Source organism: Canis lupus, chromosome 16, assembly GCF_048164855.1.
Source record: "Canis lupus baileyi chromosome 16, mCanLup2.hap1, whole genome shotgun sequence".
Lineage (NCBI taxonomy): Eukaryota > Metazoa > Chordata > Mammalia > Carnivora > Canidae > Canis > Canis lupus.
This window is the reverse complement of record NC_132853.1, coordinates 24704744-24728845: the sequence shown is the minus strand read 5'-3', so window position 1 is coordinate 24728845 and position 24102 is coordinate 24704744. Positions and strand designations below refer to the sequence as shown.

At 45.5% G+C, this 24102-nt stretch overlaps 3 protein-coding genes across 32 annotated transcripts in view; 2 read left to right on the top strand and 1 right to left on the bottom strand.

The window, feature by feature from the left end:
• PIGW (phosphatidylinositol glycan anchor biosynthesis class W) overlaps positions 1-16539 on the top strand; it is a 43733-nt gene extending 27194 nt beyond the window's left edge. The window contains exons 1-2 of one of the 7 annotated variants that reach the window (XM_072779689.1): positions 11633-11766; positions 14641-16539. In XM_072779689.1, the coding sequence (XP_072635790.1) occupies positions 14650-16161 (1512 nt within the window). In that variant the 5' untranslated portion in view covers positions 11633-11766; positions 14641-14649 and the 3' untranslated portion in view covers positions 16162-16539. The other 6 variants (XM_072779688.1, XM_072779686.1, XM_072779687.1 and 3 more) reach the window with 6 other exon arrangements.
• Positions 1-22135, bottom strand: part of MYO19 (myosin XIX) — a 46475-nt gene extending 24340 nt beyond the window's left edge. For 3 of the 13 annotated variants that reach the window (XR_012008708.1, XM_072779669.1, XM_072779671.1), the window contains exons 1-7: positions 19964-20043; positions 11337-11492; positions 9970-10089; positions 6644-6782; positions 6010-6158; positions 5850-5921; positions 4388-4501 (exon numbers count right to left, since the gene is read on the bottom strand). Coding sequence is in view for 12 of the 13 variants with exons in the window: in XM_072779669.1 (XP_072635770.1) it covers positions 4388-4501; positions 5850-5921; positions 6010-6158; positions 6644-6782; positions 9970-9981 (486 nt within the window). In the remaining variant the exon portion in view is untranslated. Of the gene's footprint in view, positions 1-4387; positions 4502-5849; positions 5922-6009; positions 6159-6643; positions 6783-9969; positions 10090-11336; positions 11493-11577; positions 11719-12158; positions 12757-19963; positions 20044-21261; positions 21681-21806 lie in introns of those variants that run through there. The other 10 variants (XM_072779660.1, XM_072779661.1, XM_072779662.1 and 7 more) reach the window with 10 other exon arrangements.
• Positions 22131-24102, top strand: part of GGNBP2 (gametogenetin binding protein 2) — a 33450-nt gene continuing 31478 nt past the window's right edge. For 6 of the 12 annotated variants that reach the window (XM_072779677.1, XM_072779679.1, XM_072779675.1 and 3 more), the window contains exons 1-2: positions 22150-22343; positions 22855-23047. In XM_072779677.1, coding sequence (XP_072635778.1) covers positions 22955-23047 — 93 coding nt within the window. In that variant the 5' untranslated portion in view covers positions 22150-22343; positions 22855-22954. Of the gene's footprint in view, positions 22344-22475; positions 22529-22854; positions 23048-24102 lie in introns of those variants that run through there. The other 6 variants (XM_072779683.1, XM_072779681.1, XM_072779682.1 and 3 more) reach the window with 6 other exon arrangements.

Sequence of the window (24102 nt, the reverse complement as noted above, 5' to 3'; positions counted from 1 at the left end):
TCTTTCTTTCTTTTTTTTTTTTTTTTAAGATTTTATTTTTTTAAATTTTTATTTATTTATGATAGAGAGAGAGAGAGAGAGAGAGAAAGAGGGGGGGGGGCAGAGACACAGGCAGAGGGAGAAGCAGGCTCCATGCACCGGGAGCCCGACATGGGATTCGATCCTGGGTCTCCAGGATCGCGCCCTGGGCCAAAGGCAGGCGCCAAACCGCTGCGCCACCCAGGGATCCCTATCTTTCTCTTTTTGTAATATTTCTTCGTTTTTCTGGTTCCCACAAAAGTTTTCTCTTTGTTCGGTTTTCAGCAATTTGACTATAATGTGCCTAGGTATGTTTCTTTGTATTTATTTGCTTATTATTTCCTGAACTTCTTGGATCTGTGCTTGCCATCTTTTGTTCATTGTGTAAGATAACACCTCTGATCCACGTGTTCTCTTTCTCCTAGTATAGCAATAACAAATATGGTAGACCATGTGATATTGTACCATAGCTCTCAGATGTGCTTTTCTCTTTGTTTCTCTTTTTTTTCTTAAAGATTTTGTTTATTTATTCATGACAGACACAGAGAGAGAGAGAGAGAAAGAGAGAGAGAGGCAGAGATACAGGCAGAGGGAGAAGCAGGCTTTGTGCAGGGAGCCTGACATGGGACTCGATCCCGGGTCTCTAGGATCAGGCCCTGGGCTGAAGGCCGTGCTAAACCGCTGGGCCATCAGGGCTGCCCTTTGTTTCTCGATTTGAATTATTTCTATTGATTTACTGTCAAAATTCACTGATGTATTTATCTGCATGTCTGGTCTGTTGATAAGGATGAGGAATTATTTGTTATATTTTTAATTTTTATCATTTTCATTTAATTCTTTATAGTTTCCATATCTCTGCTAAAGAATCTTCTCTGGAGGGATCCCTGGGTGGTGCAGCGGTTTGGCGCCTGCCTTTGGCCCAGGGCGCGATCCTGGAGACCCGGGATCGAATCCCACATCGGGCTCCCGGTGCATGGAGCCTGCTTCTCCCTCTGCCTGTGTCTCTGCGCCTCTCTCTCTCTCTGTGACTATCATAAATAAATAAAAATTAAAAAAAAAAAAAAAAAAAGAATCTTCTCTGGAGATACTGATAAGCTCGTGAGAAAAGATATGAGCATTCAGGGTCCCACAAGTTTAAAAACCTACCTCTAGTAAGGATCCTTGGTTGACAATCCTATCCATAAACAAAGATTCTAATCAGTTGCTTAATGAGGCATTAAATATGAATAGAAACTTAGTGATCATCAACTATAATAAACCTCTTTTACAAGATTGACAAATATCACAATAAATGGAGGAAAAGGAATTAGAAGAAAACACAGTCAATGCAAGGAGAAGAAGATAAATAAAAATTATGAAGTATTCTCAAAAATAAGATACTGACTATGAAATCAGACCAGGATGGTGGGAGGTGGTGGGGAATAATATTCAAAGAACAAGAGAGAACTCTTAGAATTAATCTAACAAAAATTCAAAATTCAAAAAAATTGGAAGGTAGAGAATATCTGCCAGAAGGTCAAACAAAATGTTAAGAGATGGAAGAATAAGTGACAAAAATAAGAATATAGACAATTAAACAAACTTCCTATTAATAACACTAACTTCTAGAAAGATAAAAGAGAGGGGAGGAGATTATTAAATTAGCTATAATACAAATTTACCCCAAACAAAAGAACATGAGTTTCAGGTTAAAAAGAACCCCACAAAATATCCAGCACAGCAAGTGAAAAAAACCCAAAACAACCATGCCAAGACACAGCATTGTGAGTTTTAATACCCATGGATAAAAACGAAGACTGTAAAAGATTTTGGAAAGAAAAACAAATCACCATTATGGACTGGGACTATCATAACGTTAATTCAAAAAATATAGAAGAAAAAAAAATCTTATAAATTTGAAAGAAAATGATTTCCAACCTGGAATTATAAAATCCAGCCAACATATAAAATTTGAGGCAAAATAAATATTTTCAGGTGCACAACAACTAAAAAATCTGCCCTCTATGTACCTTTTTCAGAAAGTTACTAAAGAATGTGCACCATAAAAACAAGGCAGTTAAGAAGTTGAAACCATGGGGACCAACACCAGGAGATGAGGGAGTGGGGGAGAGAGAGTTTGTCTTAGGACAGAGGGCAACGAGGGGATCCCCAGAGTGAGGCAGAGAAGCTCTCAGGTAATAACTGTGTGGCAACAGCCCTTGGCAGCCACCAGTTTAGGTGGGAGACAGAGATGTGGGAGCTCTGGGAAGAACATCACAAAAGGGGATCCCTGGGTGGCGCAGCGGTTTGGCGCCTGCCTTTGGCCCAGGGCGCGATCCTGGAGACCCGGGATCGAATCCCACGTCAGGCTCCCGGTGCATGGAGCCTGCTTCTCCCTCTGCCTGTGTCTCTGCCTCTCTCTCTCTCTGTATGACTATCATAAATAAATAAATTAAAAAAAAAAAAAAAAAAAAAAAGAACATCACAAAAGAAAAAAAAGGACCTGAGATACTTGCCAGTGGATAGGTGTTATCCAGCTTTGGCGACAAGTTTATAATAAATAATAGGTATACAGAAACTAAAACAAGTGAAAAAACAGGGTAATTATTAAGTAGAGGGAAAGTAAAAATTATATAAGAAAGGACAGTATATTGCTCTGTATACAGTATACTGCTCTGAACAATATACACATGGTTGTAATACTGCATATTAATTAGAAATCGTGGGGATTCCTGGATGGCTCAGAGGTTTAGTGTCTGCCTTCGGCCCAGGGCGTGATCCTGGAGTCCCAGGACCGAGTCCTGCATTGGGCTCCCTGCGTGGAGCCTGCTTCTCCCTCTGCCTGTGTCTCTGCCTCTCTCTCTCTGTGTCTCTCATGAATACAAATAAAATCTTAAAAAAAAAAAAAAAAAAAGAAAGCGTGATACAATTATATATGTATTTGGGGGTAGAGAAAGAGGGCTAAATCCTTAACATAGTAGGAAATGAACGAATAAGGTCAAAAACTGAAAAATTAATAACAATATAAGGATGTTGTTTAGAAATATGGATACAAATACCCAAATAAACTGCTAGAAGATATGTAAGTAGTTGCCTCTGGAGAGAAGGAATAGTCTTGATAGATAGGGGTCGGGCTGTCATTGTTTTTCTTTGTAAGCCATTCAGTATTGTTTTTGAACTATGTTAATTATGCTACCACTTATTAAAAATAAATTTAAAAAAATACAGACCCAGCAAAAGAACACAGTAGCTGCTCAAAAAGGGTTATTGAGCTCCAGATGCATAGACTTCAAGCCAGGTCTAGTTTCAGCTCCCCAGAGCAATTCTGGAGGACAATGGGCTTCCTCTAGGAGCTGGGTGTTAGCTATTGCACTGGTCACTTTGAAAGAGTTCTTGAAGATCCTCTCTACACCCAAGTCCAAGGTGTCATCCCTACAGCCTTACACTCTTCACCTGTGTCCTTGTCTGTCTTTCCCAGTGGACTAAGAGCCCCCTGCAAGCCTTATGCTGCATTTTTCATCTCTGTTCCTCTCCCTGCCACTCTTCAGTAGCTAGCCCATAGCCTAGAAGCTGGCAGGTACTCAGTGCTCAGCAATTCTCTCATATGTAAGTATAGGCAAAGGCAGTTCATGGTCTGAAGAATCCCTTGTGAAAGTAAAAGCATTGTGGAAAGGGTGGGGTGACTCAGTGAGCCTTGGCAGGAAGATGGTGAGGACTGGCCTGGTAGCCTCCTCTGACCATCCTTGTGCAACATTCTGTCTCATCTGTTGTGGTTCTGGCACCTAGGGGGCCACATGACCGCATCAAATGCTTCTGGCCCAATGCCCTGTCCTTGCCATCAAGGGCAACCCAGAGAATACAGGTAGGCTACTCCAATAAATCCTTTCCCACAAGTAATCCCAGCTACTTCTAGAGTAGTGCTGCCATGTGCCAAGCATGCCAACAAGCGCCTATGTGCACTGGTTTATTTAACTCTTATAGGTGTCCCATGACTTACATGTTGGGCCTCCTGTCCTTGTCATCTTACAAATGAAAGAACTCATGTTTGCAGAGCCTAAATACCTTTATGATGTGCTCTTAACCATATTTTGGAATCCCAATAGCTGACTTTTGTTTCCAATGGCATCAGAGCTGAGACCTTTGAGGAGAAAATGAAGGCTGAGAGAAAAATTACTTAACCCAGGTTTACTTGGAAGAGCCTGGACTAGAACCCTGTCTATCTCTTGATTTCCTGACTAGTGCTTGCTCACCACCACACATTGACTTCCTGTTTGAGCCAGACTATCTGGAAAATGACTAGGCAGCAAACAAGTCCACAAGAATGACCTCCTTCTTCTCTGCCCATCCCACCAGTCACGAAGTTGACATGGTGGGAAAGAGGCCCTCCTACCTTTCCAGCACCACTCTCTCCGCTGACGATGATAGACTGGTTGACTGGCTCAATCAGGCTCTTGACATTCCTGTACGTCTGTTCACCCACCGTGAAGATGTGGGGCTTCAATTTCTAAAATATCAAGGGGTGAAAGGTCACGTGAGGGAATGCTTGTCTCCAAGGAGTAGTTAATCCAATGATGGCTGAGATGGGGAGGCTGCCAACAGCAGTGCCAGGAAACTTCCTCTAGCAAAACCTCCTGGATATAACAGTGTTAGACCCAACTGTGGGACCCCTATGGTGGCTATATCCATTCATCTTCTCTCAGGATAGAAGCAGCGCTGGCCTTGACCAGTCTATGACCTTAACACTTTGTCCTCCCATTTTATCTTACTTTAATAGTCTTATTCTACTTATTATTTTACATTACTGTATTTTGCAGCATACAAAGAACATTCCTACAAGCTACTGGCTAAAAAAAATCTGTGCATTACTTAGATAGCTAATCCTATTTTATACATGAGGTATTTGAGGTTTGGAGGGGTTAAATTACCTTCCCCAGTCTACTCAGCAGGTAAATGTGACCACATGATTTGAATTCTAAGGCCACTGTTCTCCTTTCCATCAACAAATATTAATTATCCTCAATGTGCTGGGCATTAAACTGGGCACTGGGGAAACAGGGAATCATGACATGGTTTTTGCCTTTGAAGAGGCTGTCAGTCAGTGAGATATGGGCTCTCAGGGAAGACTTGGACACTTAACCATGCATGAGCTTCTAAAGGGTCAGCCCAGCACTGCCTACCTAGCAATGATCACCTACCCACCGCTTCCTGAAGAGAGAACATACTGTTGTGGATAGTATCAGAGCCATCCCTCCCTGCACCTGTTTATGCCCCAGCTGCCTCTTGCCTGAACTGTTAAGAGCCTCCGATTGTTTTCCCTACATCCTGTTTTACCTTCCTGAACCTGACTCCCCCAACTTGCAGAGTAATGATCCCCATGGTGGGCTCCAGTCAGTCCCTCTATCCCCAGGGAAGCAGCACTATGGATTCATTCTGCCTGCTGTGGGGCTTCAGACCCTTTGCCAGCAGCCCTGGCTTATGTCATCCTCCCATCTCATCTACTTCCTCTCTCCTTGACAGCACCTCTCCTGCCGGCAAGTTTGCTCTTGCCTCTCCCTGAAGACATCACGCACTTAAACACCAACTAGCCGACTCCCTGCCTGTACCACCTCCAACCCCATAAGAATTTGTCTCATTCCTCTCAGTGGAAAGGAACACATGCTGAATTTTCTAGAGCACTCCTTATCATATGTTATTTTATTCTTTCCCCAAAAAAGTGGTTTATTAAATATACAAATATACCTTTGTAAATCCTTCCCTTTACTAAAGTCACAAACAAGAAAAAAAAATCCATTGTCCTATGTCCTTATTTTAGGTTCCAAACTCAGTTAAACAAATATTTATTTGACTCTTACTTTGTACCTGCTGTCACGTGTCCAAAATATTTCGGTCGCCCTGGCACCGGCAGACTCTGAATGACTACATGGCTGGTGAATAGACAATGATAGGGAAGCTGCAAGAAGGCCCAGATGAATATGGCAGAACCCTGAGGCCCAGGAAGTGGCGGAGCCTTACCTGGGGCTGAGGAGCAGCATGGTACTCTCTCATCAGTGCTGTTGAGTAGAGCTGAGGGATGGGCTTGAAGGGGTTCAGAGCCACCAAGGTGCAGCCAGCATTGGTGTAGAACGTGTCTGCTGCGTACCGAGCCTGCAAACACCTCAGGACTGAGGCAGAGGCACCTTTAGCAAACTCTGGCTCACATGTAGACACAACTGCCCACACAAACACTGGCCTAACTGTGCTACCTTTGCAATTAGCCAAGTGCCTTTAGATCCCAGCAACTCCCTGGTGAATAGGTACAAGATCTAATTAAGATGAGCCCCAAATCTGGAGCAAAGTCTGCCCTGGAGCCTGGGTGCAGCTGCCAGGCAGAGGTCTGGAGCAGCCCATTTGGCGATCAGGAGTCCTGCCTGCCTTGGTCTGGCCAGGGGAAGCTGTGTGAACTACCCACATCACACCTCCTCCCTTCTGAAGATGGCCCCCCCCCCCCTTTTTTTTTTAAGATTTTATTTTTAAGTAATCTCTACACCCAATGTGAGGTTGGACCCCACAGCCCCGAGATCAAGAATTGCATGTTCCACTAACTGAGCCAGCCAGGCACCAACGGGTGCTTTGGAGACAGCATTCTTGAGGAAAGGGAGGCCCATACCTGTCTCCAGTGTCACAGGATTCACCTTGGTGAGGTCATCCAGCTGGTGCAGTGGGGCTTCCCCACTCAGGAACTTCTGCAGGTCTTTTCTGAGGGATCCCCCGCCTTGGGCATCAGAGCCTGAACTGTGGCCATTAACCTAAGAGGCCATGAGGAAAGGGCCATGAAAGCTGGGACTGAGACCAGGTGGCAGCAATGTAGGGGTGGGGGCCTGAATAGCAAAAAGAACAGGGCTCTAGTATCATAGTCTGGGTGGGTTCGAATTTCAGTTCTGCCACTTACTAAGCCTGTGAGCTTGGATAAGTTACTTAACTTCTCTGAGCCACAGCTTCTTTATTTGTAAGTAAAGGAAAATAAAACCAGTTCGCAGGACTATTGGACAGAAAATTAAGAGATATACAAAGCACTTAGTGCCTGGCACACAGTGTGTACTCAATAAATGAATAAATGCTATTCCCTCTCCTCTTAATGAGCTCCAGCCTACTGGGACTGGGAGGGGTGGGGCCTAACATGGAGGTCTGCTACAGGGGATCGATCACTCACACACTCTCTCTCTCACATACACACACACAGATGAACCATGGTTTGGGCCTTTTTTGAAAGAAACCATTTAGTTTGTGATGAAAAACCAGCTGTGAGGTAGCTCCACACCTTCATCACCTGGTTCTTGGGGCTTAGATTTAGTCTATTTAGTTATTTTCCTCTGCCCTGGGTCTACTTGAGAGGGAGCCTGGTTTGGAAGTTGGATGAGGTTAAGAATAGGCACCAAAGGGGAAAAAAGCGGTTTCTCCTTGACCCTGGCCCATCCCTGATGCTGAGGTCAGAGCACGGTTAGATTCATGCAAATCCTTCTTCTCTTGGGGGACTGGGGGGAAGGACAATCACAATCTGAGCCATATTTTATGATCAGCTCTAATACAACCAGGGAAGTAGATGAGTATAATGTTCAAGAGCCTAGATCTGAATGCAGATTGTCTGGATTTGAATCCTGATTCTACCACTTACTAGTTGTACAATGTTTTATAAATTACTTAATCTCTCTATGCCTCAATTTTCCTCACTTATAAAATGGGAATGCTGGTAGCAGCAACTTCAGACACTAATAAGCACATCAAGTATTTAGAGAAGGCACCTGGTATATGCACCCTAAGTTAGGTATCATTATTCTTTTAAAAACAGCTCTTCTTTGAGACGCCTGGGTGGTTCAGTGGTTGAGCATCTGCCTTTGGCTCAGGGCATGATCCCAGAGTCCTAGGATCGAGTCCTGCATTGGGCTCCTTGCATGAAGGCTGCTTTTCCTCCCCCTCTCTGTCTCTCATGAATAAATAAATATAATCTTTAAAAACAAAACAAAACAAAAAAACCAAAACAGCTCTTCTTTAATTAGGCAATGGTATATCAAAGCCTAAAAACCACACATGCCTCTTAAGCCTGCAATTCTTTTAGAAGGGCCATAAGAATATTACCTTCTTATTCACCATATATTAAGCTATTTGTAATTGCAAAAAACATTGAAAACAACTGATATGTCCAAATGGTGGACAATTTATAGTATATCCTCACAACAGAATAAAGCAGGATAAAAAAAAAAAGTATAACTTCAAATAGTTAAAAAAATATATCTTCAGGAGGGACACCTGGGTGATTCAGCCCTTGAGTGTCTGCCTTTAGCTCAGGGCGTGATCCTGGAGTCCAGGGATCGAGTTCTGCATTGGGCTCCCTATAGGGAGCCTCCTTCTCCCTTTGCCTATGTCTCTGCCTCTGTGTCTCTCATGAATAAATAAGTAAAATCTTTAAAAATATATATTTATATCTTTAGGAAAATATAGGATTTTTAAAAAATCTTAACTCTAGATAGTGTAATTATGGGTAACTTTAATTTTTTTTTTTGCTTATATTTTTTACATTGCTTACAGTGAATGTGACCTTGAATAAGTCACATAACCTCTCTGAGTTTTATCTCCAAAATGGGGATATAGTAGCACTGTACATGTAATACTATAACTTGCTCGAGGACTAAACAAAACTATACATGTAAAATGCTTAGAATACCTACTACTTACGTAGGGCTCAACACAGTGCAGCTGCTGGTATGGTTATGATGGATGTTACTGCTTTTTTAATAAGAAAAAAAAAAGCTGAAAACAAACCAAAAAAAGGCCCAGAGCAGACAATTGTCCTGCCTGCTTCTCTCTAGTCTCAAGCTCATCGCATAAGATAAAAGTCTGGAAAATGATCAAGCAGTTTTGTCCACCAGGGCTCCCTTGAGGCTGGCTGGCTTTCCACTTGGTGATCCTAATAAGTCTCAGGCACTTACCTGCCTAGAACTCCACTAGATTGTGAGCTCCTGAAGAGCAAGTATCATTTTTTTTAAAAGATTTTTATTTATTTATTTTGAGAGCAAGAGCGAGACAAAGACTGCATGAACGAGGTGGGGAGGGGAGGCAGAGGCAGAAGAAGAGGGAGAAGCAGGGAGCCCAATGTGGGGTTCGATTCCAGGCCCTTGGGATCATGACCTGAGCAGAAGGTAGATGCTTAAACAACTGAACCACCCAGGCACCCCATCTTGAACATCTGCCTCAGCCCAGTGCATGGCAACATTTTGTAAATAAAAATTCAGTAAATACCTATCTACTAGCATTCTCTTTGGATGGAGAGCTGCATGTAAAGGATGATACAAATAGGGGATGGGTGATTTGGAATCCCACAGGCCTGAGGCCACAGTAGCCTTTTTAGATAGACACCTGGAGTAAGGGTAGGTTTTATGTCTCAACCCTTCACTATGCGCTTCATGATCCATTCATCAGATTTCTATATTTCAACATAGGCATCTTCACCCATATTTTTTGCACAGGCTGACCTCTTTGCTTGGACTGCTTACTTCCCTTCTTCACCTGGCTAATTCCTACATATTCTTTAAGGTTCATCTTCAAAGAACACCTCCTCTTGGAAGCCCTAAGCTTCCACTGTACTTCAACAGTTCAGGCTGGGACATCTCTCTGGACTCACTCACTGGTTCAGGCTTGTGAAGTCATCAAAGAGCCCTAAGGATTCCCCTACCCATCCCATCTTATCAATCTCATCATACTCATCCCAGGAAAAAGAGCTAAAGACCACAATAGGAAAGATTCAAATTAGGGATCAGGAAAAGCTTCTCAATGACAGGTAAAAGGCACTGGAGTGACTACATGAAGAGAGAAAAGACCTTTAAGGGATCCTTCCCTTCCTTCCAGGTCAGGGTAAGTGGAATCTTCTTCAGCCAAGTGACAGATGGGAAAGTGCCTTAGATGCTTCAGGGCCTAGGTTACCTAAGGGTGACGTTTTACCTGCTGGAGCATCCTGCTTCAATGTGGTCAGCCAGGGTTCTGGGTCACAGGCACAAGCAGTGCTATCCACCCCGTCATGGGAGCACAGGCAGGAACATGGGTCCAGCAAAAGGCTCGGTTCTGGAGGAATGTGAATGAGTCACCTCAGAGCATATGACATGAGAGAGAAGGTAAGAGCCAAACAGGTGAGGGCTTCTTCAGGGTGACTCACTCCTGCTCCTCCCGCCAAGCAAGAGGAACCAAAATGAGAATCAGGGCGAGCCTGAGGAGAGAGGGAAAGTCGGTCCTACCTCCTGCATTAGGGAAGAGGGGAAAATTTTAGGAGGGCCTCCAGAGGCTCCCCAGGCTCTTCAGAGCCAGTTTTACTATAGGGGTTTGGGGTGGGGCTACATATGTTCTGAGTCAGTGTGCCATGGAGAATGGAAACACTGGGAGACAGAGAAGTCTCTTGCCCTATCCTCTCTACTGGACAGAAATATTCTATTTTTGTATAGCCAGTGATTGATGGAACAGGGAGTCTGGAGTCAATTCTTGACGCTCTCAGAAGGTTGTTGTGTGGGAGCAAAATCATAGCTTATTCACAGGAAAGCCACATCACCTTCCTGGCCCACCTTGATCCCTCATCTTGAAAATGGGTATAGTAAATCTACCTCATGAGGAGTGGTTGTGAAGGTCAATGATGTCAAGGAGTACAAATCTGAATATTCACTCAGAGGAGGAATATTGTTATTACTAATAAGGACTACTAAGGATGGATAATCCACTTGGGGACACTAATCAGAACAGTCCAGTGTCATCTTTAAGAAGGCAAAGATTTCAGAGGAGGAAAATCTGAGAGATGGAGTGTTGTGAGGCTGTACCAGGGCCAATCTCTGAAAAACTGTAAGTGACCCTAAGACTCAGAATTTCCCAGGCCTCACACTTTCCTAGCAAGGAGGGATGAAGATGAAGAGTGTCTGTAATGGATTAACCCTGGTGGAGTCTTGTTTGGGGTTCCGAATATATCTAGCACGTGAAAGAATTCAGGGACAGGGAATTCATACAAACTGGAAAAAGGACAGAGAAGGGCATCAGGAATGTGTTGGCCACATTCACCACAGATACAGACCACATGCTGTCCAAGGGACAGCCATGGAGAGGACACCCGGAGAGTCAAGAAGAACAAAGCTCCCAAAACTGGAAGCTCATTTTAAGAGAGAGGATCAGAGGGGGAGCATAATAGGTTGTGGAGTTAGAAACCAAAGCTCCAACTCCTCCAAGGCAGATCATAAGCGCTCTCTAAGCCTTATTCTGTTTACTCATTTGCAGAAAGTAATACTAATACCTACACCTCAAAATACTGAGTTAAGGATCAAATGGGCTAGTACCTCTAGAGAACGCTTTGCAAATCTTGGTTATTATGATGATGCGTCTGTTCCCAGCCAGTCAAGTCAGATTAGAGCAGTCTTCTCCAGTTCCCCCAGCTCTCGCTTTCCCCCAGCTTCGCGGTTACCAGCCAGGAATTTCTGGAAAGGGTGTGACCACTGTGGGCAGAAGGGAGACGGTAATGAACAGATGAAACACTAGATCAAGGCAAGAGGCAACCTGATCACTAGCTCCTCCTCCTACCCAGCCTCAGGTTTGTCCTCCGTTCGGAGGGCAGTGGGAGGGCAGACGAGAACAGCTGGGTAAGGGTCCTGGGAACACAGCGGGGCCCGCCCCCAGGTTGCCGGCGGGAACCCGGACTCCCTCTCGGGACGAGGTGCCCGCTGGGACTGGGGCTTGGATGCCGCTCCGGAAGCACCTGGCACGGCGAGGGTATGCCCTTCCCAGGAAGGTGGATGTGACCCCAGCCAAGGGCGCGGCTGCCCTTGACGCCTCCCGGGGCCAGCCGCCCCTTCCCTGGTCCATAGCCGTGCGAGAGGAGGGGCAGGGGACGGGACTCGGCCTCCCAGCTGGGGCCTTTGCCCGACCCCGGGGCGCCTCCTGCAGCAAGGTGGAGAGTGGAGGGTTCTGGGCTAGGGCCAAGCGCTGGGCTACCCCCTGCGGACACGAGACGCTCAAAAAGGAAATGGGAAAGGGGGGGCAAACGGGGCTTTGGAAAAAGGAGAGGAAGATGCCCCGGTTCTTCAGCGCTCCGGCGGCAACCGGCCTCTCTACCCTTTCGGGGTCACCAAGCGCTTCGGACCTGGGCTGGGGGTGGCACTCACCGGTCCCACGGCCCGAGCCGCTGCGCGCGCGGCCCCGCCAGGCCCGACTGAAAAGGCAGGCGGGCGGGCGGGCTGGGAGAGTCGGCGGGAAGAGGAGGGGGCGGGAGCGAGCCGGGAAGGACGGGAAGCCGGCACCGCCGGGGCGCACCGGCCGGCTACCCGCTCCCGCCGAGTGGCCCGGAGCCCCGCGGCTCCTCCCCCGGGGCGGGGCGCGCACGGGGCGCGGGGCGCACGTGGCCCGCTCTGGACGCCGGGTGGGAGTGAGGGGCTCCAGCTGGGACAAAGCACTCGGGGAACCTGGGCTGAGAGGGACGAGGCGCCGGCGTCCCGTGTTCCGGCGCGAGAGGCGCGGGAGCCAAGGCCTCACGGGGCCCCGTCCTTGGGTAGAGGACGCCGTGGTGAACACTGGGCCGGGCCCTCTGATCCCGCCACTCTGAGGGACTCGTCGTGGGCTCGAGAGTGGCGGTGAGGCGTGGGACGCGTCCGCTCCGCTCGGCTCCGCACTGCTCTGACGGACCCGGGCGCGCGGCAGGCCCACCACAGGCAAGAACCGGGAGGGGAGCCCGCGGGGCCGGAGAGCGAGCTCGGGCCCTGGGCGGGGCGCACGCGCGCGCCGAATCCCCGCCCGGAAGCCTCGGCCGCCCCACGTCGGCCGGAAGCGCGGCTCGGGAGGCGGAAGCGGCTTGCTCCCGCGTGGCTCTGCGGCTGCGGTGGGAGCCGCGCTGCCGGGCTCGCGTAGGAGGCCGCCTGCCGGGGCGCCGGGACAGCGAAGGCGCGTGAGGTGGAAGGGCCGGCGCGGCCGTGGCGCGTGTCAGTCTGGAAAAGGACTGCGTCGTTTTTAAAGGCCAGTCGATTACGATCGGTTCGTTATCGTGAGGAGTTGTTGCTTGTCCAGACAGGCCGTCAGGCGGGCATGCATTCATTCGTTTGTTCAACGCGGCTGTGGTCTGGCCAACGGACGAGTTCTGTGCGCCACTTTTCAGACATTGAAATATGATAGAGGTGCTTTACATCCTTTTGAAACCACGAACACTGGCGTGTGCGATGCGCCCACGCCTCCCCCGTCCCGCCCCTTCCCGCATGACTAGCATCCATTCTATCCCATCTACACCTAAACCTGAAAGCGTGGCTGTGAATGAGAGAGGAAGCAGCCTGGGGCTCAGGATGTCCCTAGAGGACTAGTATTTTGTACTGGAGGCAATGGCTTCAGAGGGACGTTTCACACAAACCAAGGTCTCCAACTCCAGGGTGCACTTAACTACCATCTCTCTCCCGGTCCCTCTCTGATTTGACTTGAAGTCATCAGTTAAATGTATTCAATTTCCATCACAAAATTTTAATAACATATCCTATGCTTTGTAATAGGAATTTCCATCTGTGAGTCCATTTTCAGGGTTCTTTTTTTTTTTTTTTTTTAATTTATGATAGGCACACAGTGAGAGAGAGAGGCGGAGACATAGGCAGAGGGAGAAGCAGGCTCCATGCACCGGGAGCCCGACGTGGGATTCGATCCCGGGTCTCCAGGATCGCGCCCTGGGCCAAAGGCAGGCGCCAAACCGCTGCGCCACCCAGGGATCCCCATTTTCAGGGTTTATATCCCAAATTAAGTTTGTCAGTCTGCCTTATACTGAGAATAGCTGCAGCTTTTTAACCAATGATTTCATACCATTAGCAAGACATTCTTATCCTTTTTTTTTTGTTAAGATTTTACTTACTTACCTGAGAGAGTGAGAGCGAGAGAGGGCATAGATAGGGAGGCAGAAGCCGACTCCCCGTGTGGCAGAGAGCCAGAGGTGGGGCTGGATCCTAGGACACCAAAATCCTGACCTGAACTCAAGACAGACAATTGACCGAGCCACCCAGGCACCCCCTCTCCCCCCGCCCCCCGCCGGTTTTTTAAAGATTTATTTTAGAGAGCCAGAGTGAATGAGCACCAGCAGGAGAGGGTGAGGGAGAATCTCAAGTAGACTGTGCTAAGCATGGAGCCGATCCTCAGGCTTGATCCCTGAGATCAAGACCTGGTCTTGAAACCAAGAATAGGATGCTTAACTGGGTGTACCACCCAGATGCCCTGACATTCTTATCCTGATGTGTTAGGCTTCTTCCCACGATCCTTGGAAGGGGAATCACAAATTCTAATTTCTGCCCTGATTTGAGATCACTAGGGGCTAAAGTTCTGCTGTGAAATCTAGGAATAAGAGTGAAATAGGGTCCCTGGGTGGTGCAGTCGGTTCTAAGTGTCAGACTCTTGGTTTCAGCTCAGGTCATGATCTCAGGGTCTTGAAATCAAGCTTTGTGTTGGGCTCTCTGAGTTCAGTGAGGAGTCTGTTAAGTTTCTCCCTTCTCCCTGTATCCCTCCCCAAACATGCTCTCTCTCAAGTAAACTCTTTTTAAAAAAGTAAAATCAGGTCACATACATATATATGTCTATTCCAAAAGAACATTGCTTTTCCAATGCATCCTTTTGCTCTTATTTTCACAGGAAGAAAAAATGTCTCAAAAGCAGATGAAGGAAGCTTTTGTCAGTAACCACAATGGAACCAGTGTGCTAGAAGTTACCCAAGGCCTGTGCTTACCTGCATTCTGTATCCTGTGCAGAGGGCTCCTGATCATTCTCTCACAGTACTTGTGTTCTTCACATACTTGGAGAACTAGGCTATTCATTGACTTTGTTTTCTTAATAGTTCCCCTGGTGGCAACTTTGACCATTTTGTCTTCTTTTGTCCTCCTTGAGCACCTTGCTGTAATTATCCTTGGGGCAGGGCTATTCTATCAAATATACTGCAGAAGAACTTACTATGCCAGAATACCTGTCCAGAAAATACTTGAAAAATTCTTGAAAATCAGTCTAGAATCAGAATATGTTCCAGCCATCTCTTGTTTCCGTGTAATTAACAGTGCATTTACTGCTGTTGCCATTTTGGCTGTAGACTTCCCACTTTTTCCCAGAAGATTTGCCAAAACTGAGCTCTATGGGACAGGAGCAATGGATTTTGGAGTAGGAGGTTTTATTTTTGGGACTGCAATGGTTTGTCCAGAGGTTAGGAGAAAATATGCAGAAGAAGGGTCCAGATTTTATTATCTTACAAAGTCATTGTACTCTGTTTGGCCATTAGTCTTCCTAGGAATAGGACGATTAGTCATTATAAAATCCATAGGCTATCAGGAACATTTAACGGAGTATGGAGTTCACTGGAACTTTTTCTTTACCTTAATGGTTGTGAAACTTATAACATCATTGCTATTGATTATTTTTCCTCTAAATAAATCCTGGATTGTGGCCATCAGCATTATTGTGTTATACCAACTAGCCCTGGACTTTACCCCATTGAAAAGGTTAATTTTGTATGGCACTGATGGTAGTGGCACAAGGATTGGTTTACTAAATGCCAACCGAGAAGGAATAATTTCTACTTTGGGGTATGTGGCAATTCATATGGCTGGTGTGCAAACAGGGTCATATATGTTTAAAAAAAGATCACATGTCAAAGACTGGATAAAAGTAACATACTGTATTCTGCTGACAGCAATTAGCCTCTTCATATCTCTTTACATAGTTCAGGTAAATGTAGAAGTTGTATCTCGGAGAATGGCCAATTTAGCCTTTTGTATTTGGATAGTTGCTTCCAGCCTGATCCTTCTTAGTAGTTTATTAGTAGGTGATATAATTTTGAGTTTTGCCAAATTTCTAACTAAAGGGGCTGTCGTACCCTGTTCTTGGAAACCAGTCCAGCCATCTGCTACCAGTAAAAAGCATTCAGAATCTCTAGTCTCCGAAGCTGAAAGAAAGGAAGCCAGTCTTTGTTTAATCACAGCTATGAACAGAAACCAGTTAGTGTTTTTCTTGCTATCAAATATAACTACTGGTCTCATCAACCTGATGGTAGATACGTTACACAGCAGTACTTTGTGGGCCTTAATTGTGCTCAATCTCTATATGTTTACCAACTGTTTAATTATATTTGTGTTACACTTGCAAGATAAGACTATAAAATTTTGGTGATCAGTATAGGTACAAAGTACTTGTGTTACAGAACTATTATCTTAATGAGGAGAAATATTAAATGTGAAGAAAATGGGCTTTTGGCAACCCAGTGTTAACCATACTTTATTATAGAATTGAGTTTCAATCCTCTGTAATAGTAGTGATGCTTACTGTTCCAATGTATCTCAACAGTATGTAAAACAAACCAATAGAGAATAGACAGAGCCTTGTGACTTGTTAGAATATTTATTAAATTCCACTATTTAAAAGAAACTGGAGTCATGACACTGAAAGATTAGATGGTAGAAAGGAGGATTTTTACTTTCCATCTTATATCAGAAACCATTCTGTATTTTTTTATTGTATGACTTTTATAATAAAATTTACATTAAAACATCTCAGTGTGATTGTGAAATTGTCAACACTTTACTGCTCAGTTTTAACCTTTTAAAAAAGCCTAAGAAAGCAAACGTTTACAATTAAATACTTATATACTATTAAGTCAGGAAACAAATGCTGCAAAGAATGGACTGAATTGTACTACGTAGTTTACATGCCTAGTAATTATGAGACAGTAGTTTTACTTTGGGACTAATTTCTTTAGCCAACACTGCTCTAGGGATGATAAGCAGGTTTTCTGATATCTTGGAACTTGTAATCCAGTGGGGAAACAGACATTGAACAACTATTATAAACTGTTAAGTCATGAAGTATAGGTTACCAAGAGTGTCATGAAGAACTGATCTAGTAGAGTCAAAGTTTTACTCACAAATGGTATTTTTTTTAAAAATTTATTTTTAAGCAATCTCTACTGCAACATGGGGCTTGAACTCACAACCCCAAGACCAAGTCACGTGCTTAGGCACCTGACCTGGGTAGTTCAGTGGTTGAGCGTCTGCCTTCAGCTCAGGTCGTGATCCTAGGACTCCTGCGGGGGAGCCTGCTTCTCCCTCTGCCTATGTCTGCCTGTGTTTCTCATGAATAAATAAAATCTTAAAAAAGTTACATGCCCTGCAGACTGAGCCAGCTAGGTAGTCTCCATACCCAGGATGGGGGTTGGGGAGGAAGGTGGGGCTCAAACTCAGACTGTTGAGATCAAGACCTGAACTGAGGTCAAGAGACTGTCACTCAACCGACTTTGCCACCCAGGCACACACTCCCAAATGGTATTTCTCTGAGCTAGAGCTGATGGATGGGATGAGGAGTTAAAATGTGGTAAGGGAAGGGGTAAACAGCATTCTAGGTAGAATGAATCCTCTGGGAGGCAAGGCAAAAGTCCTGAGTTGGGAAAATAGCACATCCTGGAAATCAAGGCTGGAGCTCAGAAAAAGGGAGAGGGTGGGTAATAAGCTAGAGAAGCAGGCAGGGGCCATATCAGACATACCTCATCTCATCTACCATGTTAAAGGGAAAGAGAACCAGTGAGAAAGTGAAGTAGTAGGCTGATTTAATACAATGATGGCTATATTAAAGTTCAATATCCTACTGGCAATTTGAGTCCTTTAAAAGTTCTAAGCAGACCTTCGAACTGGCTATTCAAAATCTTAAGATTTAAAAAACAAAACCCTTAGTTTCTGATTATGTTTCCTGTATATTGTTTAAAGTGGGCAAAAAAAGGGTGCCTGGGTGGTTTAGTACGTTAAGCATCCAACTCTTGATTTGGGCTCAGATCTTGATCTCAGGGTCGTATAAGTTTGGGCTGGCATTGGGCTTCATGCTGGACGTAGTGCCTACTCAACTAAAATTTTTAGTTGTGTTTCATTTTCAAGCAAAAATCTTTGCAGAAATAGTCAAGGGTCAGAATGCCCAAGTTAATTTTATATTTGGTAAGGACTCAATCATTTGTGTAGTGTAGGTAGAGCCTCCTCTAACATTAAATTTTGGATTTGCTAAAAAAAAAAAAAAAAAAAAAAAAAAAAATTGGATTTGCTATTTTAATAAGTTGCCTCTAAATTAGTTAAAATTTATTTTATTCCCTACTTTGTTAAACATAGGCACATTATTACACTAATTAGTTTACTTCAATCTGTTACACTGATGTTGGCTAATTTAGTAGTTACGTAGCATTTTTGCCAACTATAATCAATGATATTTGGAGTTACTCTATTATTGAAAGGAATTTTTTCCCTGAATAAATCAGCATGTTGAGCAGTTACACAGCTATAAAAACAAAAATCAAATTCTATTTTCAATTAAAAAAAATTTTGAAATTTAACCAGTAAGATTACAGCATGTAAATTAAGCATGAGTAGGAAAGGTGATGGGTTTTCTTGCTATGTCATAGTCTAATACCCCACAACTTATCTAATTAAAGCATTCAGAGGGCCAATAGGACTGTAAACATATTGTTCTCTCATTTTTAAAAAAGTAAATTATTTGATGACTGAAAGAACATGTTGTCTAACTGGCTGCTGCTTGTTGGTAACTGCTCCATCTTTACTAGGTCTTAAATATCTCTCAGCAAGTTTATGTGTCACAATTATGGATACTAAATCATAACTTAAAAGAACAAAGCGTACTCTGTGTTTTTTCCATCTCCAATTATGAAAGTCATTTAAGAGAAAGCTAATGAAATAGCATTCATTAAGCACAGAAGAATTAGTAAAGACCATTCTGACTTGGTTCTAGTTTACAGGACAAAAGAGATCATTCAACACAGATTTACTGAGCTCCAATGTACCAGGTATAGGTGCTAGAGAAACAATAGAAAATAAAGTCCCTGCCTTCAAGGGGCTTACATTTTAACTTGTGGACATTATTTTCCCTTAAATTTTTTTTTCCCTCTGAAAAAAATTTAAATGGTGAAAGTATGTCTTTTTTTTTTTTTTTTTTTTTTCCAGTATGTCCCTATTTTTAACAGACAAAAAAACTTCCCATTATCAGCTCATGAAAAAGAAAACCAAACTCACAGAATCTCAGGTTTGGATCACCATGGTAATTTAATTTAATGAACATTCTGCTACTGATTTTACTACCACACTAAACAACATGGTTATTATAGTGAAAACAAAAAGTATTCTAATTGGATAATTTTCTTTTCAACTATTTTTTTTTTTTAAGATTTTAAGCAATCTCTACACCCAAAGTGGGACTCAAACTCACTGTCCTGAGATCAAGAGTTACATGCTACACTAACTGAACCAACCAGGCATCTCTCAACTATCAATTTTTGAGGACAGAGAACTGAGGGGGAAAGAGAAGGGAAAAATATAATCTGGTCTGTGACTATTGATGACCTTCAGGAAGTGACTCATTCCTATGACTTTAATTTTACACAATTTAAACTGTTTATATCTACAATATGTATCGATAACTTGTGTTTAGAAGATGACATCTTATTTTTGAGCATTGATATCCAATATGATGTATAAATCGTACAAAATCTTATTTTGCTTCCTAAGAGTTTATATATAGTCTATGAATATAGAAAACAACACAAGGAATAAATCAGTACTCTTCATTTCTTTTAAACCTAGGTTGCGGGATCCCTGGGTGGTGCAGCGGTTTAGCGCCTGCCTTTGGCCCAGGGCGCGATTCTGGAGACCCGGGATCCAATCCCACGTTGGGCTCCCGGTGCATGGAGCCTGCTTCTCCTTCTGCCTGTGTCTCTGCCTCTCTCTCTCTCTCTCTCTCTCTCTCTCTGTGACTATCATAAATAAATTAAAAAAAAAAAAAACTTTAAATAAACCTAAGTTGCTTGGAAAATAATCCTATCTCATTTGTGCTGGAGTTTTGTGGCTGGGTCTCACAAACTGGGAACATAACAAGAAAAAGAACAGCATTTTGTTGATAATTATCTCTCCATCACTCCAATTGTTACCAGGTATCAGCAGAAGGTCTTCCGTGGTTGGTTGCTTTCTCCTGGTCTCTCAAATCCTTCAACCTTGCCTTTCACAATGCCTACATTAAAATTAAAAAATAGACAATAGGTAAGCAATAACTCATTTTGTCAATTAGCTTTAACCTCTCTAAATGCAGATACTTAGTTATGAAATATTTGCTGTAGCAGTATTGGTTTTGGCAGAAGCTAGACCAATAGTGACCATGAGTGCTTGACGTAGCTACAATTTCTAAAAATTGTTTTCTAGTGAAATAATTTTCTAAGCATTCCTCCTCAAATATTTATTTTATTATATTTGGAGCACCCAGACTTACCTCCCTAACAACTTATCTTGCAAATTATCCACCTTTTTACTGAGTATCAAATGTATGTGAAACATTGTCCAAAGATACTAAGCAGCAAGTTCAGGAAACCTAAAGGACAAATCCAGGGGTGCCTAGCTGGCTCAGTTGGTAGAGTATACAACTCTTGATCCCAGGGTTGTGAGTTTGAGCCCCACGTAGAGTGTAGAGATTATGTAATAAAAGACAAATCCAAATCAGGGAATGTAACTTCAGATGGAAAGAGACTGTTGTAGTACCATTCTGTTTTACATCTGGGTTTTAACGCCCTTTCTAACTTAAGATTTAAATCCCCAGGTGAATACTCTGTTCTTTGCTAGTACCCAGTGTGTACTCAATAACCAAAGTCATTAAAATTAGCACCTTTAGGTTGAGCTTGTCTTTTTCAACGTCCTTTACCAACCACAATCCAAAAGAAGTTTAAACTTAAAATAGGTACATTCATTAATATAGTCTTTATAAGAGCACCTTTAGGTCTTAAAAACCACAGTATTCTTTTTTCCTTAGAGGAGTGTTTATACATAAAACACAAGATTCTCTCAAAAGTCCAAAGTCTGGCTCTGTAGTCTAACCTGTCAGAAGCTGCATGCTCATCCTATATGCCTATTGGATCTAAGCTAACGATCCCATTGTTCTGCTCTCCTAACATGGCCAAAAGACAGAAATAATAAATACTGGATAATCACACCTTTGGGACTGAACAATGGTTCTTCCAGTTTATTATGTCACCTAACCTAACAGTGACAACACAATGTCATAAGTCAACATGTGGCTAAAGATGCACTATGGGGTTTTTTTGTTGTTCTGAGTCTCTAAGGTTTCTGGTGATGACCAAAATACTTTTTTAAAAGACCGGTATCATTGCTTTAGCCTATTCTACCAGGAAATACTGTCATCAGGATTAGTTTTAGAAGCAGCAGATGGACTTGTCCTTACAACCGTCAAGACTTTCATAGGCAAAATACTTCCCAACAACGGTTTCGGCTTTCCAGCAGCCCTCCAAAGCCTTCAAGGTAGGAAGTGAGTACACGGTGGCACGCAGGGTATAGGTACCTTGCCTTCACAGAGGAAAGGGAAGGGCCTTTGGCCCGTACCAGTACTTTGCCCAGGGGAACCCGTGTCCTGAGTCTCTAAGTTAATATTAACCCGGCCCAAGACGTTTCTCTGGCCAGGGCGTTCACGAGCCTCTCCCCACGTCGTCTTCTATCTGCCTCTACAGTAGCAACTACAACGCACAACTGTCAGCACATCAGTAGCTCCCCCGGGCGGGATCTTGACGCAGTCTCTGTCGGGGAAGCGGTGATGCGGCGGGCTCCCGGTCAGTCGGGGTGTTCAGGGAAAGCGGCGTCAAGTTCCTGGAAACCAAGCCCCGAGTTTCTCGCTCACCCTCCAGACGCTCGTCTCCCCTTCCCTCACTCCCGCTTTTCCGCTCCCACTGACTTGGAAAGCCTCACCTCCCCCCCCCCCCCGCGCCCACTTACCTAAGTCCTCCCAGGGCCTTGACCCCTCAGGTGGGCCCTGCGTCAGCTCGGCTCTGCACCCTCCGGACCTCGGGAGAGCGGTTCCCGGGCCCGCGCGGCAGGGCCACGGAGGTTCGGGCCTGTTCACTCTTCCCGGCAGCCCTACCTCGGATTTATTTGGGTAGCCAGACTCGGGGGAGGGGTCGGTCACGCGTTCGAGATACCCGAGGGAGCACCCCCACCCCCTCCACCAGGGTTTCGAAAGAGGCGACCAGAGAGCGACGCTCTACAGTCTCGCGAGAGAAGGCGGGGCCCCGCCCGGAGTTCTCGGCCCCTCCCTGCCCCACCCTCCTCACGTCCCCCGCCCTCCCTCCCCCACTCCCCGTGGCGCGAGCGGCTGACTGAGCCTGGAGAGGAAACGGCGTTCGGAGCCGCGCTCCCGCCCAGGCCGGCCCTGACGCGGGCCTCGTCAGCCGGTAACGGGGAGCAGAGGTGGGGGTCAGGGAGGCGACCACGAAAACGGTGAAGGTCAGAACCGAGAGGCCTCCTCCGAGAAGGGTGAGGAAAGGGTCTGAGCCTCCCTCTCACGGACTCCGCAGAGCTGAGGCGGGGTCGACCCCTCCCAGGGGCGGGGTCGCGCTGGGCAACTGCAGCCCTGGGGACGGACTGGGCGGGGCGCGCCAAGAAAGGGGAGGAAGGGGTCAGCTGGGGGCTGAGGGCGCCCCGGCGGCGGGAAGCAGGCGGTGGGCTCTGAGGCTGAGGCCGTGGGTGGGGTCCTGGAGCTGGGACTCCGGTGACGGGCTGGGGAAGCCCCGGGGCTGGCGGGTCCCTTCCGCCTCTCCTTTGGACCCTGACTGGAGGCCGGCGGGGGTGGGGGCTGGGGAGGGCGAGCGGCGCGAGGGGGCGGGTCCCGGCGCTGCTCGTCGCTGATTGGCTGAGCGCGTGTGGAATCGGGTGATGGGAAACGCAGCCCGGCTCTCCCGTGCCCTCCTGCTCCTCTCCCTCCCCCCCGTGGCGAAAGTGCTGCGCGGCGGCGGGTGCTTACGCTCGCGGGGTTTGGCTGTTGCAGGCAGGAGCTGGGAGGAGGCGGCAGCGGCAGCGGCAGGAGCAGCAGCGGCGGCGGCAGCTGGGAGGAGGTGGTGACGGTGGCAACGGCAGCGTCGGGGACGATGGCGCGACTGGTGGCAGTGTGCAGGGACGGGGAGGAGGAGTTCCCCTTCGAGAGGAGGCAGATTCCCCTCTACATAGACGACACCCTCACGGTGAGCGGGCCGGGCCGGGCCGGGCCGGGCTCGCCGCTCCCCTGGCAGCTGTTTCCCCTCCTCCCCCTCCCCCAGGCCGAGCGCTGCGCACTGGAGAAAGAGTGTGTTGCAACTCCTAGGCGAGGCCTTCTCTCCGGCAGGCCCCACAAACTCGCCTTTGCAGTGTATCGCACGGTAATCCTTGCGGGGCCCTAACCCAGCGCTTCGTAAGCATTTCGAGCCCCTCTCTCCAGATTTTCCTTCCTTTTTGAACCCTCTTCCTTTCCCCTGTCCCTTTAGGAGACGCTGCTTTTGCCAAAGCACGCGCCTCGGAGAGGGGTTGAAGGATCTTGGGCGTTTAGGGCCTATCCTTTACAGAATGCACCTACCCTTCGGGGAGGCTTAATTATCTGGAAATGTCGCAGCTGCACTGCTACCTGTATATTTTGTCTCTCAATACTGTATAGCTCACAACAGAAGCTTAATTACTTAGGGCAAAGTGACATGCTCTCGCACAGTAAAGATTCCACAAAAATGATTTGGTTTCATTGTAAATAGTGTCATATTGCCTAGTACATTAAAACTCTTTGAAATGATTTATTGGTAGGCCATGACTCTTCAAAATGGGTTTTCTTGGCAATAGTTATTTTTTAGTTTACAGTTAACCTTTTTTTTTTTCTTTTTCTTTTTTTTAATGAAGCAAAATTAGTGAATGTGCAAGAGCATTATAAAGAGGTGATTGCTCATCTCAAGTGTCAAAACCCATTTATGGGTAGTTTTCTTTTTTAGAGTTGATGGTAGTACAGCATTACTGACCCTCTGCCCTATGTTGCTGTACTATTTCCTTTGAAAGGAAATGGCAGAAATTTGAATTGAATCTGAACAGGAAATGAGTGCAGTTGCTTGCCACTATTTCTTAAGACATGAAATGAGCTTTTTCTGAATATCTTGAAACCTGCATTTTGATGATGTTGGAGCTTTGGATTATACGTTTCCCTATTTTGATAGGTGTAACTCAGTCTCTTCATCGTATTACCTTTGCCTTTTTGCTTTTAAGAGGCAGTTCTGTTCTTGAA